Source organism: Corvus kubaryi, unplaced genomic scaffold, assembly GCF_017639235.1.
Source record: "Corvus kubaryi isolate FWS band 111438036 unplaced genomic scaffold, C.kubaryi_AGA036_p1.0 66, whole genome shotgun sequence".
Taxonomy (NCBI): domain Eukaryota; kingdom Metazoa; phylum Chordata; class Aves; order Passeriformes; family Corvidae; genus Corvus; species Corvus kubaryi.
Window position 1 is genome coordinate 15,345,506 of NW_024582054.1, and position 14,577 is coordinate 15,360,082.

At 46.0% G+C, this 14,577-nt stretch overlaps 1 protein-coding gene across 6 annotated transcripts in view; it reads left to right on the forward strand.

The window, feature by feature from the left end:
* The first annotated feature begins 1,246 nt into the window (after nt 1-1,246).
* Nucleotides 1,247-14,577, forward strand: part of ADCK1 (aarF domain containing kinase 1) — a 77,464-nt gene continuing 64,133 nt past the window's right edge. For 2 of the 6 annotated variants that reach the window (XM_042047512.1, XM_042047515.1), the window contains exons 1-3: nt 1,393-1,890; nt 4,196-4,333; nt 8,534-8,617. In XM_042047512.1, the coding sequence (XP_041903446.1) occupies nt 4,208-4,333; nt 8,534-8,617 (210 nt within the window). In that variant the 5' untranslated portion in view covers nt 1,393-1,890; nt 4,196-4,207. Of the gene's footprint in view, nt 1,348-1,390; nt 1,909-4,195; nt 4,334-8,533; nt 8,618-14,577 lie in introns of those variants that run through there. The other 4 variants (XM_042047518.1, XM_042047513.1, XM_042047514.1 and 1 more) reach the window with 4 other exon arrangements.

Sequence of the window (14,577 nt, forward strand, 5' to 3'; positions counted from 1 at the left end):
GTGAGGAAAAGGCAGAGGTACTTAACACCTTCTTTGCCTCCATTTTCAAAAATAAGACACGTTGTCCTCAGGACAAATGGTCTTCTGAGCTAGTAGATGGGGACAGGGAGCAGAATAGCACCCCCTGTAATCCAGGGGGAAGCAGTTAGCGACCTGCTGAGCCACTTGGATGCTCACAAGTCTATGGGACCAGATGGGATCCATCCTAGGGTGATGATGGAGCTGGCAGATGAGCTTGTGAAGCTGTTCTCCATCATTTACCATCAGTCCCAGCTCCCCGGGGAGGTCCCAGATGACCCAAGGTTAGCCAGCATGAACCCATCCATAAGAAGGACCAAAAGGAGGATCTGGGAAACTACAGGCCAGTCAGCCTGACCTCGGTGCCCAGCAAGTTTATGGAACACAACATCTTGAGCACAATCACACTATACCTACAGGATGCCAGCATGGATTTTGGAGGGGCAGGTCCTGCCTGACCAACCTTACTTGCTTTAAGGACCAGGGGACCTCCCTGGTATATGAGGGGAAGGCTGTGGATGTTGTCTGCCTGGACTAGTGAAGGCTCTGGAGCACAAGTCCTATGAGGAGTGGCTGAGGGAGCTGGGGTTGTTTAGCCTGGAGAGAAGAGGCTCAGGGGAGACCTTATCACTCTCTGCAGCTGCCTGAAAGGAGGTTGTAGCCAGGTGAGGGCTGGCACCTTCTCCCAGGCAACCAGCAATAGGACAAGAGGACACAGGCTGTGCAAGGGGAGGTTTAGGCTGGACAGTAGGAAGAAGTTCTTCACTGAAAGGGTGATTAGACACTGGAACGGGCTGCCCAGAGAGGCAGTAGAGTCACTATCCCTCGAGGAGTTTAAGAAAAGACTGGATGTGGCACTTAGTGCCATGGCCTAATTGACAAGGTGGTGTTAGGTCATAGGTTGGACTCGATGATCTTAAAGGTCTTTTCCAACCTAGTTGATTCTCTGAAATATCCTTAAACGTGAAATTTTTTAAGAGTGCAGAAGATGGGTTTTCTGAGAGCCCCACTGATAAAGCGGGATTGCGTTACCTGCAGTTACCGAACGGGAGGAGGTAACGATCCCGCAATCCGCGGTTGTTACGGGGCTGTCAGCGCATCCCGGGCGCTGTCGAAGCGCAGAAGCTCCCTCCACTCCCCCCGCTGACTCCCCCGTGGGCTCGCCCAAGGGCCGCCCCTTGCAGTCCCGCCGCGCCCCCGCCCCTCCGAGCGGCCGCGGCCGGAGACTACGTTTCCCGGCGTGCCGCGCGGGACCGGGCCGTACCGTGTGCGAGGTGGAGGGGGAGCGGCGTGGGGCGCGCGCGGGTTGAAGTGCTGGCGAGGCGGTCGGTAAGTGCCGCTCTGAGCGCCGGCGGAGCGCTCGGGCCCTCCCGCCCTCGCGGTGGCCTCGGCCCGTGCCGGGGACTCCGGGCCAAGGCGGCGAATGTTGCCCGCAGCTGCGGCCCCGGTGGCGGAGACCCGGTTGCCGCACGGCTTGGCGAGGCCGGGGTTGTTCGTGGAGGCGGGAGCGGCGCGGGGCGCGGGTGCTGCTCCGGGAGACCCGGCTCTGCCTGAAGGAGAACCGAGAGCAGGCAGCGCCGGCCCCTTGTGTCCTTCCCGGGCAGTTCTCGGGCGCGGCGGCGGACGCGGGCTCGGGGGCCGGAGCGGCCTGGCCGGGGCTTTGAGCGGCCCTGGGTCCCCAATGCCCTCGAGGCGGTCAGCGATCGCCGCCGCTCCCGGTCTGGACAAGTGGCGATGGGGTCACCTTCGGGGCTCCGACTGGGAACCGGCACCGTCCCGGCTGCCTCTGGTGGGAACAGAAGTCCAGCTGTAACGCGAGGGACCCTTCCGTGAGCGAAGTTGTGTGAAAGTCAAAGAAGCCATCTCACCTAGGTGAAAAAAGAGCTGGAGGTGATCCATCAACGCCGGGCTTAATAACGAGAGGCAGTGACATCCCAAGGCTTGTTTCACAGCTGACAGGGCCTTTAAGATATCCTTAGGGGTGTCGTAATGGCTCATTTACATGGAAAAGGCTCCCCTATACCTTATGCAAAACTTTGAAATACAATTTATTCCAGAAAATTCTATTTCTGTACCTTATATTGGCGGGGTTTTAATTATTTCCTTTTTATTGCCACAACATGTTAAGCATGAAAGCAGGAACTTTTTTGCTGAAGAATTCAGCTTCTCTGCCTGTTTATTTGCTACCTAAAGTTCCCATCTTCTGTTCGTGTAGAGCTGGCGGGTATGGCAATAGATGTGATGTAACAAACTGCAGATTATAGCTTCAGGTAGGAATACAATGCAAGAACAGATGGACCTGCATTCTGCTTTCAATAAAATGTTCTGTTAGCAATTGAGAAAGTGAAGGAAAAAGGAAAAAAAAAATGAAAAAGAGAGGCATATTTTCTGTTAAGAAAATGTCACTGCACCTTTTACTTTTCAATAAATGAAATGTCCAAGGAGCACAAATGGTTTAATTAAAACACTTTGCAAAAAATGACTGTTGAAGGTGACAGAGGATACAAGAGGTCTCTGTACAAAAAAAGATTGGTCCTGCTGGAAGACCCCCCAAAATTTCTAGAATTCCAGTGAGGCAGGGGAAGGAGGGCAACTTTTTTTTTTGTAAAGTGCGTGTTCATTTGGCTGCAGTCAAGAGCCCAGGTTTATTTTTTGTTGAGTTTTGATCATAGATTCAAAGGAACCCTGGTCAGCCAGCTACCCATTCTGACAGGAGAAAGAGCTGGAGTGCTGCAGGCAATTCTTACAGGCACTGACAGAGTATGTCTCAGCTTTTCTGCCTCACAATTACCTAGGGCATGTAAGGAAATAAAAGGAAATAATAAAGTTTAGCTAAGGTTCAGGTACAAAGGTCTCTTGTGTTATATTAGCTTATTTTGCTGATTGTGTTCTTGTGAACTGTTTTTGAAAGACATGACCTGTGTCACTGCATGTGTTTTTTGGTTACAAGGCTTCCAAGAGAAAAGGCACAAGCCAGACTGACCCTGCTAAAGGTTCATAATGAGAAGTAGGAAAGTTTCTCAGTCAAGCCTAGGAGTGGGAGGATTAGTAGACTCCATCTTGGTGGGGTGAGAGCCTGCACTGTGTCGAGGGTGCTCCTGAGAGCTTGCAGAGTAGGTGACCATACCTTTTGATTTGTGATAGAAGCAGAAGGAATAGTGAATCATATTTTCTGCCCAATACCAGCCATAGGGAAAGGAACGAAAAATGTACCTAATTTGTTATTTTCTTTCAGGTCTGAGTCCTCTAAGATGACATAAGGAAATGGAAAATATATATATTAATGTGTAAAGAGTTACATGTTTATGCTACTTTATATGCTGCAAACAGTGAATGTAGTGATCCAAAGTGCTTAGTGTGGGAAATGTGTTCATTCCCCGCCCTTGTCTCACAGAAAACATGTGGTTGAGAAGTGTCTCACCCCAGGCCTGTATTGGGCCTGTGACAGAGCTAGGAATAGGCTGTAGATTCCTGCAGATGAGTGTTCTGCCAGTACAGTTCCTGTCTGGCACTAGAATGGGATGGTGATAATGAGAAAACAAATCTCACTTGGTCACTCTGATCAGGTCCCCCATCCCCTGCATTCTCTCTGGTTGTCTGGCACTGACTGCTGGAGTGGCATACAACATCCTGGGATGCATTGCCTCTTCCTAGACCACTCAGCATCAGTGCGGAACTTTTAGAACTAGCCTGGTAGAGTTTCTAAAAAGCTTTGGGTGCTGGTGATATTGCAAGTCCTCTTTCGAAACCCTGGTTTTTTATATCTTCTGTTGTTCCCCTTATAATCTGCGTATGCTGTGATCTTCAAAAATTTGTGTTGAAGAAATACCTGTTGCTAGGATCAGAATTGACTTCTGGTGATCTCATGTCCACCTGTTGTGCCTCCTTGAAAAGCCTTTAGGATCCTGAACAAATGTTTTGTTGCACATATGCAAGGTCTAGCAGTGAGTTACTTCTGGATTTGTGGCCCATAGACACTGTTGAGTTAGGAATAGCAATGAGCAACTTACCCGCAGTTGCTGGGTGATTGCATGAGCTCTTGGCTGGGGGCAGTGGTAGCAATGTGTCATTAGGAAAGGAGCAATTAAAACTTGGATTGTCAGGTCCTCTGGGGCTGTAGGCATCAGATCACTAAGTCCTTATCAGATGTTACAGTTGCTGTTTTGTGTCTTGGCAGGGTTCATCAGTCATGGCACTAAGGGCATTGAAATTTGCCTCATTGACAGCAGCTGCTTCTGGCATCTATCTGTATGGAAACAAGTTCCTGGATCCTAATGATTTTGGAGTTGTTCGTGTGGGCCGAGCCATTGCCACAGTAAGTTCTACCATAGTAATGTGCAGGAAGATTCCTAGATGGGTAAGGGAATTGAAGTTCACAAGAACTTGTGATTTTCTGCATTCCCTGTCTGCATTTTCATTTGGCAGCTGGCTCAGGAAATCAGAAGATCTGTGGGGAGCTCTTCAAGTTCTTGACACAATGGGGAGAAAGGGGGTGAAAGGATATAAGGAATACAGCTGTTGTTTGCACATTTTGGAAAGAGAAAAATGGAGATACCGAGCTGCAGAGAGCTGTCTCTGCTTTCCTAGATAGGGTGAGACCTTCAGAGCAAGGGCTCACTTTGGGCCCACATTTTCATCAGCCGCCCTTCAAGGTCAGTCACCCAGGTGTGGTGTCTGGGTGCCTTTTAAGAGTGACTTAGTTCAAACCCTCTTCTCTGCATATGCTATTTCTACATTTTGTTATAAGGATCCTGGTTGTATTGATAAACTAGGGTAGCCATTGCCCTATGACCCTTGGTATGAGGTTTGGGGAGAGAAGGACTGGTGTTTTGAGGATCATTCTCAAAGCAAGAGTAAAGTGAGTACGGGTGATTACATACTTCTGAGATTGGAGTGGTTTCCAGATTTGTAAAATAAATGCTGTATGTGCCTAGCATCATTGATATTTCTCAGAAAACTGGGAATGGAGACTGCTGCCTTCTCCTTGAGGATGCTCACTGATGAATCCATGAGCAGCCAGGAACATGGAGAGCAGAGACTCTAGAGGGGGTATCAGTCTCCTTGTACCTCACTTGTATTATACATCTGTCACTTCAGGCCACAATCTCCATCATTTACGGACCCCCAGTGGTAAGCAGCTGTCTGTCTGCATTTTCTGTGACTTTTAAGCACTTCATTAATGAGTTTTACAGGGAGTCAGCTCCTGAGGGCAGATGCAATAAGAAACAAGCTCTGTGGGTTGGCTCAGGTGCCATGTGCGTGCAGCATCATAAACTGTTGAGAAAAATGAATGCTTATTTTGAAAGGGTGAAGGTAGAAATACAAACTGTAATCTTTCCTTCTTACTTAATAAGTGCTAAGCTTCATCCTCTGTCCCTGACCATAAGGTAGCAGCTCTTTCCATTTTAAAGCACAGGAAATTGAAGCATGGAGAGGGAATGCACCTTCTTGTGGCTGGAGGAGAATCTGTTATTCAGGGTGTTTGGGTTCTCCAATCTGCCCTTGAGTTCTGCCTGCTTGACCAGTGTTTCTCAGTCTTTCTTAAGCCACTGTTTTTCTGGTAATCTACTGTTTAAGACAGAAGTAAGTGAGAAGTTCCAGTGATGAGGCTTTGCAGTTGGTCTGTGTTTTGAGTGATGGTGAGAGATTACTTTCCTGAAGAACAGGATGTAGGAGAAAAGAAGTATTCTTTGCTTTAGATGCTGGCAAATCACAGACATGCTTGACTTTCATGTTCTTTGCCTTCAGGGAGGTCACAAGTCATTGGCTGTAAAGCGCTTCACTGGTCCTGCTCTTAAATGCATTAGAGGGTTCTGCACCCATAGCTGCAAGCAGTGACCCCCAGAACCAAGTTACCAGTGCTCAGTCTTCTGTAGGTGATGGCAGCATGTGTTTAAATCTGTGAATATACTTTTATAAAAGAATGTTCTGTCTCTTTCTGAATTCTGTTTCCTCTGGTATATATGACTGCATGTATTTGAGTTGTTTCTGAGAGATTCTTTAGTCTTGCTGCACCAGTGACCTCTACCTTCCCTGCTCCTTGTTGGACAGTCAGAAGTCAGCTCTCGTCTGAGCACAGGCAGCCTGAACTGCTATCATTCCTTAGCTGTGGACCAGATGAAGCCAGTAGAGCAGACATTCACTTCTAAGAAGCTCAGCTTCAGGATTGTTCTTTTTGTAAATCAAAGATAAGTCTCTAGCAAACAAGTGATTTTGGATATTGGATATTGGTGACATCTACATGTACCTAAAGTATCTGTCCTTCAATCTAGCCGTGCCCAGGCTTCTTACCTGGATGCTTGATTCCATCATTGAGCCATAGCCAAGGAAAATTCAGATTCTAATGAAGAGACTGCAATTCTTAAGAGATAATAAGTTCAGCAACAGCAGACACAAAAATTTAAGACAAGTTATGGTGGGGCAAACAAAAGAGAAGCCTGGAGAAAGGAACACATGAGGATCAAGGAACCTGATGTACAACTATGAGACTCTGGACAGATTTAGTCTGAGTTTGATTAGAGAGATTTGAATCTGGTTGTATTTTAAGTATGTTAGTTCAGTAGTTCTTTGCAGACTCTGTAAGAAGCCTGATGAAGCTCACTAGTAGAAAATTTTTTTTTAAGCCTCTGTTTAGGGAATTGGCTCTTGCTTGTATATGGGTAGACAGCTATGCAGGGGGAACATTGTCCCATGACTTGGTAAGATCTGAGGATAGGTTTAGGAGCAGTAGAAGAGTGTACAGTGTTGAGAATTCATTGATACCAAAGTGGGACATTTAACACTGGTCAGGATGCAAGCTCAGTGAAAGTAACCTGGCATTTGTAAAGGGAGAGACTTGTATATCTTTTTATAATTCCGAGCTTCAGTCTCACACTGTAACATGAATCACAGCACTAGTCTTGGATGAGAACGAAGTCAGTGGCGTGGGCAGCTTCACGCTGCAGAGAGTTTCTGTGTTCTGGTAAAATTAGAAACCTGGCAGAGCCATTGTGCATTTGCCATATTCTTTTGAGAGTATACCAGTTGTTTTGGTTATGTGGAAGGAACATTCTGTGCAGTAGCTAGACACGGGGAGGGATTTGGCAATGTCAGAGTTGCCTATCAGGATCATCATAATATTAATTTAGTGTTTAAGATTACAGTGTAATTAGCAACCGCTTAATTAATTCCCTCTTCCTCTGTAATACAGGCCAATCTGTTAGCTGCTTCTTTTTGAGTTGGAGGTGATAATTACCCTCGTGGACCAAAGATAAAATAAGAACCAACTCAAGCCTTCATGCAAGACTGATTTGAACCTTTGAGGTTGTGAAGATGCTTTGAAAAATTTTTCTTCTGAGTGGTCTCTGTAGCTGTGCAGCTCCTGAGTTCATCAGGGGTAAGAAAGCCTGAAATGCCAGAAAAAAAAATTTGCTGTGCTCAGTTTACAATTTGAAAAACAGGAAACACGAGAAACCTAACCTCCACAAGGAGGGACTGTGTCTGTTACCGATTCCCAGCTTGGTCCACTCTTGGATGCATTTCTGAGCTTTTGAGTCTTTCCCTCTTGTCTGTTCCGCTGCCTTTGTCTCAAACCAGGTTTGATTCCCTTGCCTCCCTGGTTTTCATGATAAGTCGACCGTACTTTGTACCCTTCCTGGGCATGTTTATGGTGAAAGGTGGGGCTAGTATCCTGTGCCAGATACTCCTTTCAGTAGGGAGATTTTAGGAAAACTGACTTTGATGGAAGTTACACAAAAGGTTCTTCATAGCAACGATCTTGAAGTTCAAATTAGTTAGTGGACAGGCTCCCCTAGGTGTATATCCCCTTTTCTCCCTCCAAACATGACCTGTATGTTTCTCTTCCATTCACTGATGTTCTGACTGTGGAAAGAGAGGAACTTTAGTGATAGGAATTGTGAAATACCCTAGATCTGTTTTCAGAAATCATTAAGGCACTTAAGAATATAATTCCATTGTCCATGGCTTTGGCTGGATCCCATATCCTGGTTTTGTAATTGGGTTTTCGACCTTTTGGCCCCATAGTCCTTTGTGCAGTTGAATATCCCCAAAAGTACTGCTGCTTGTGCTAATCTATGAGTTTGTCTTCAGTCACTCTGTTCCCTCCTGAGCTTCTACCCAGAGCAAGCAAGTTAGGCAGTTTGGAAGTGTGAAGTGTGGGATAACTGATGGGGTGCAAACAGAGTCTGGATGGCCTCTGTTACTACCAGCAGACCCTACTGTGGAAGCTCCAGATGGCTGACCGAAGATGGGAGTCTGCTGTGCAAGGTGCTGTACAGAGATTAGGAAAATGCTTTGAGCGTCTCAAATAGAAGATGGTATAGGAATGCCAAGTGTTGCTTATTTTTAATAGCTACATATCAATCAGGCCCCTGCACTTCTTTTTGTAAGTGTTCATTGAAATGAAAATATTTTCATTTAATTTATTAATGAGTCTATTGCTTTAGGCTTCTTTAACAGAAGTCTTATTGTTTTGATAAATGCAGAGCTTGCTCAGCATTTTTGGTTTCATTTGCAGACAGCAGTTATCACCTATGACTACCTCACCTCTCTTCGGAGTGTCCCATATGGATCAGAGGAGTATGAATTCCTCAAATCACAGGTAGGTAATAGCACTGAACTGCATTCCTTGGAAACTGCAAGGCACAGGTGTGTTGCCAAAACCATTCCTGTAATGCTGTCAGCTTAATAATTCAATATGCTTTCTACCTGATTGTTAACAGCAATATTAGATAACAGCCCCATATTAGATAAGCATCTTGCAGGACTTGCATTGCCCAGTGGAGGAGGTCCGGTCCTTTGTCAAAAGTAGCCATATGCATCCAGTGCTCACTTAAGTCCAGTAGAGACTCAAGTTCTTGGTGTATGTATTTGGGCTCTGTTACCACATCTCTGCTGCCCAGACTGGTTGTGTGGAGGTCAGCTGCTGAGAGTGGCCTGGCAGTGCTTTCTTATTCTGCTTATTGTTTGGTAATGGCCGTAACATGAAGGCTGAGGAATTTAAGTAAACAGAGTGTGGCGAAAAGGAAATAATAGAGATGAATCAGACTTGCAGATCTCTGAGGAAATGACAATTGTGCAAAGAAGTGTATATCTCATTGTGAAACACTCTGTTGTGTTTTGATGTCAGTAATTAACAATAATAACAAAAGCATTTCTAGTGAGAAGGAAGACAAGCACCCCCACTGCTCCTCTCAAGTCTTGTGCTGCACTGTTCATTCCAGCCTATTGCCCTATAGTTCATTGAGCTGTGAATGACACCTGGTTTTAGTTGATCGCTTGTGATGTATGTTAGCCTGGGTTTCTCTGCTATTCTAGTTCAAGGCCTCTTTGGAGTGGGAAGTACAGCTTGTGCCAAATTAGGCCAGTCTGCATAGCATGTTTGAAGTAAGGTCTTTAACCTCTTTTCTCTTCCTGGTGCATGTAGGATTTAGGCCACTGATGGGGTTATAATGCATGGAGTGGTGCTCTCCAGGGATTCTGAGACTGGGGGGAATGTAAGGCTGGAAACAGCCTTGAGTAAGGTAGAAATCAGTTACATTGGACTCCAGCATGCTTTGGTATTCCTCTGGCAGAAAATCCACATCTGGAATGGTTTGCAGAACGGCTTCCTTAGGCTTGTTGTCATCCTCTCCTGTTTAAAGATGCTAAGCTGTTCTGATGTAGCTCCCCATCCCAGGTGAGTGGCACTGATGCCCTGGCATAAACCGGAGATAGGTGTGTTGGAGTCTGGAGCTTCACTTCCGTCTGCCTGTGTCTCTGCCCTGTACCTTTGAAGTCTGGTTTGCAGAAGGGCTGCCTGTAGCTTCCTTGAGCGACACCCAAGTTGTGGAGTTATCAGTGCTGTGGACAGCTTATTGCTTGGCAGAATTTGCAGCAGCTGTTGCAAATTCCTCACCTTTTGCCATGTATCTCCATGGTTTCATTAACCTCTGTCATGCAGGTTGTGATGATTTGTCAATCCATGCCCCAAGCAGCCAGAAAGGGCCCTGTTTACTAGCATTGCACAGAGCTGTGGCCTCCCTGCTTGGCAGCCAAGACTAGCTGAGTCAGCCCCTGCATGGGGCAGAGCCAGTGGCAAGTACAGCATGCCAGCATGGCCAGCACTAGCCTTTGGCTGCATAGAGGGGCATGAGCTAGGAGACAGAAGGAAGTTGGCACAGGCATAGCATGAGTTGGCGAAACTCGTTGACCATGGGATGCCTGTCCTGCTGTTGACAGGTGTTATGGAGTGCCACCACTGAGTCTGGCAGGAACACCACTTACGGGTTCCTCTGCAACATCCCTGTAGAGTTTGTGCCAGTGAAGCATCAGTTTGGCATGGGAGATACTTTGGACCTGGGCAATTGCACACCAAACTGTTAATCTCAGTGCAGTTTTAAGTGGATGGCAACCAAGTCTTTACCACCTTGCAGCTCTTTTAACTCTCTGTGGCGGCTGATTCTGTTGGTGTTGTACTAGCTCAGAATGACTTGTAAGAAGTTGCCCCATTGGAGTTGGTACTTAAGATTAGTCACTGGATGGGGCCAAGAGGATGTGAATGCCCCTCCCAAATTAGTGTTGTGTTTTAACAATACTTAGCCAGATGTTGCTTCTACTAGCTTCTGTCCTGGATAGATCTCTGGTACTCTCAGCCCTTCATCTTACTCTGTTTCTGTCCTTCTAGTGAGGCCAGCTTAACCTCCTCTTGATATACTGAGAGTTTGGAATTTCTTTTAAGTGTGTGTATAAATTGGCTGCTGATTTCCAGATGCAGTTTTGGTACTGTGCCTAGAAGAGAGATTCTGTGAGGGAGGGTGTATCTATATGTGTGTATGTGAGATCTGGGGACCATGCTGATAGTGCCAAAAGGTCTGAATGCAGTTGTTGTGCCTCTCTCCAGTGTGGGGTGCAGCTGCATATGTCTGTGAGGTGCTTGCAGCTCGGAGTGGAAAAACAGTTTTCTCTGTGGATCTCCTCCTGGATAGAGCATACTGGTGATGCTACTCCAGTGCAAATAATGCTTAACTTGTTCTCCGTGGATTTCCAGTGAAACATTAAACTGGAGTCTCTAAATTAAATGGCCTTGAATGAGAGATGGGAAGCTTCAGTGTCAGCACCAGTCCCCTGAGCCTATTGGGGCCAAACAGGGACAGAGTCATTAGGAAACAATTAAATGCAAAGCAGATTAAGAAGGAAATGGGTTCCCCTGGGACTTTTAGTCAGGTTCCTGCTTAGCTCCAAGGAATTATCGTCAATTTTACTGTATATTTCTGACCCTTGTGGACCACTTTTGATGCTAATAATCTAAGCCCCTCAGTTTTCAGCACTTTTTTATCACCAGCAGATTGGGGGTATTCTACTACTTTCCATGAGGCAGCAAGCAGTAGATGGGAATTCACTGTGTGTCCTGAGGTTAGTCTGCCTCTCCATGGATCTCCTGTCAGCTAGGAGATACGAGAATCCACTTTCCAGATGGCGCCCATAGCTGTTCCTCAGCAACAACCACTTTTCATTCCTGCCCCTGCCTGTAGCAGAGATGAACCTGCTTATGTGCTCAGGCTTTATGTCCTTCCCAGTGGTTGCTTCATCTCACCACTGGTGGCTCAACCACATTGGCAGCTTGATCTTTCTCCTGAGTTAGGGGTCCTTTCCTGGTGTGTGGGCCCTTTTCCTGCATATGATGCCAGTGTAATGCCAGTGTACTGATGTCAAGGCCAGTGGTAGCCATGGCTGGCTCCAAGACATCGTATGTCTGTAGGTCTACTGTCAGGAATATTAGGGGAGTTATGACCATTCTTTCACTTCATATCTGTTTCATTAAATGACTCTGGACATCTCTGCACATATAAGCTTGGGCATTTCTTTTCATTTCTGCTCCTGCTTGCACTGGGCCAGAGGAAGATGGAGGGCAGCCTGCTCGGTGCCATTCCTTACCTTTTGTTTTCAAAACAATTTTATTCTGTAGGAGGCTACATTTCTCTGACATTCTTCTGCCTCCTGGAGTGTTGGCCCTTCACAGTGTTTGTCTCCTCAGTATCAAGTCAGCCTACCATGTGACATTTCCAGTGGTTTGCTCTCAATGTAGCACCTGGATGTCTTGGCTGACACTTCCTACATTGCTGGTGTCAATTTCTGTTGATCCTGCTGTCAGTCAGGAGGTGTGTCACAACATGCAGTTTGTTTAAGGGCTGGTATCAATGGAATTCTGAGTTGTCAGTGTAGTAAGAGGATTGCAATGGGTCAGTTGTCTTGCAGATTTTGGCACAAGTGGCCACAGTTGAAAATCTTGAGCAGGACATCTTTTTGTTGTTTTCCTCTGTAAGACAAAAGGTTACTGCTGTGAATTTTGGGTTTTTTTTGTAATAAGGAGGAGACTGCAAGGAGAAAAAGGATCTGTGGTCAAGGTATCTCAGAAGACAGTGGGAATCCATTCTTGAATTAACTTTGTTGGCTATAAAATTGCTTTGTCAGGGAAAAGCCATTTGGGGAGGTTAATTAAATCTCCTCCTTTTGAGAGCAGAATGAGGATGTTCTCCTCATTCAAACTTATGGTTTTGGACTGTCAGTACCTGGGCAAATATTTGGAAACTGTAACCTTGTGCCATCATTATACAGAATACGATTTCTTGCTCCTTGGAGGCTCTTCCTGTCTTTGCTATGTTTGCTTTTCACAGTGAAGTGGGTGTTCTCAAAATGAGTTTTGTCTCACAGTGAAGTTGTCCAACTGAAGGATCTTGGAAAGAGCAGGAATGAATGTGTGTGTGTGTGTGTTTTCAAAAATAATCTATAGTTTCTGGATAGTTCAAACCAATGAAATAGCCTGTGTCTTTGGACTTCCCTTGTGATTCAGTAACACCATGTGCCTTAAATATTAAGTGATGTCCTAAAACAGTTTCTTCCTGATGGAGGTGGACTGCATCTGTAGAGAGAAGTCCTCAGGAACTCTCCACGGCATTCCTTCAAAAAGGCAACTGTGAATGGAGACTGTGGGCTGTTCTACACTACAGACGGTGTGTGCAGTGGTGGGTCTACTTGTGCTTCAGCCTCTGGTGAACTGAGGTGAGAAGCAAATGAACTTCCCTATGAGACACGAAATAACCATTAGGTGGCAGTGACTTTCTGTCACCAAACTAAATGGGAACCAGTAATAGAGAGGTGAAGAGCTTCAGAGTCATCCACAGTCCCTGAGCTGATCATGTTTGGTTGCCCTATTACCTGCTCCCCAGGATATCTCTTCATCTAAAAGGCATGGTCGACACTAATGCAGTCTAGAAAAGCTACTGTCAGGGCCAGCTGGTGGCTTGATGACTCTACATTTGAGCACTACTGTCTAGCAAACTTCCTGCTAACGCATAAAGCATGAAAGCTTTGCACTGAAATCACATAACAAGCTGTAAAAGAAATCTTCTAATTGCAAGACACTTCCTTTTCCTCCTTGTGCTTTCTGGAGTGGTGTCAGCTGAATGCTCTGGCCATAGCATCTCTAGGTTTTAATTTTGTAGCATTAGGAAGGTCCATTTTTTGGGGGGATCTGTGCCTATGAAACTAGATGTTCTTCAGTCATCTGTGGTGATTTATTCAGAGAAGTGGACCATCTACTGTGACATTTTTGAAGGAGCAAGAAGGAGATAAGTGAGGGGAAGGAGGCAGTGCCTCGTTTATTGCATCTTTTTTCCTGGCTGTGCACACTTGTCCCTGAAGTGCTTTGCTCCAGGAGCATGACTGTGAGTTGTCAGGTGCTCGACTTTTCCTGAGTGTCTGTCTCAGCTTCCCAGCAGGAGTGACAGTGTGCCTGGGGAGCATTTAGCTGTCTCTCCTCCAGGTGGGGCTATCCCTTTTCATTTGAGTCCCTGAGGCCCTTACCACGTTGCTTTCTTGGAGCTGCTGGAGAGGTACATAGAAGCCAGACTAGTATCTGAAGAACATCTCATCTGGTAGAGTGAGGAAACCATTAAGAAGCCCTGGGAGGATGCAGGCTGCAAGGAGCTTGCATCTTAAGAAACATTATAAAAGGAACAAATGAGAAGTGGAGAAATAATCATGCTTTACTTAGTGTTTGGACTATGCCTTGAGTCCCAGTGTGAAATGAATGCTAAGCAGTGCAAAGTCGAGGTATGGCAGGAGATGGTATCTTCTCTGAAGAGCTCATGGGCGTGGTTGATTTGCCTAGGTTTCCACCCTAGATGTGAGTGGTGCAAATAGATGTGAACATGGAATTTTTCAGAGGCTGAAGGTCTGTGTAAACAGGGAAGGAGGCAAAAAGCAGAAATTACGTAGGATGCTACTGTAAGTGACTTAACACTGATCCCATTGACATTGGATCAGGCCCTGATTAGGGATGTTTTCTTAATGAAGGACTGTGTAGCCGTGAACTACTGACCAGTTTATATGGTTCACAGAACACAGAATCACAGAATATTCTGAGTTGGAAGGGACCCACAAGGATCACTGAGTCCAGCTTTTAAGGGAACGGCCCATATGGTTGTTGGAGGCCACCTGTAAAATCCGTAGAGCTGACAGGTAGCCAGTACTTAACCTATTTTAAGAACAGGAAGACAGCTGTCTTGAGAGTACAATGAT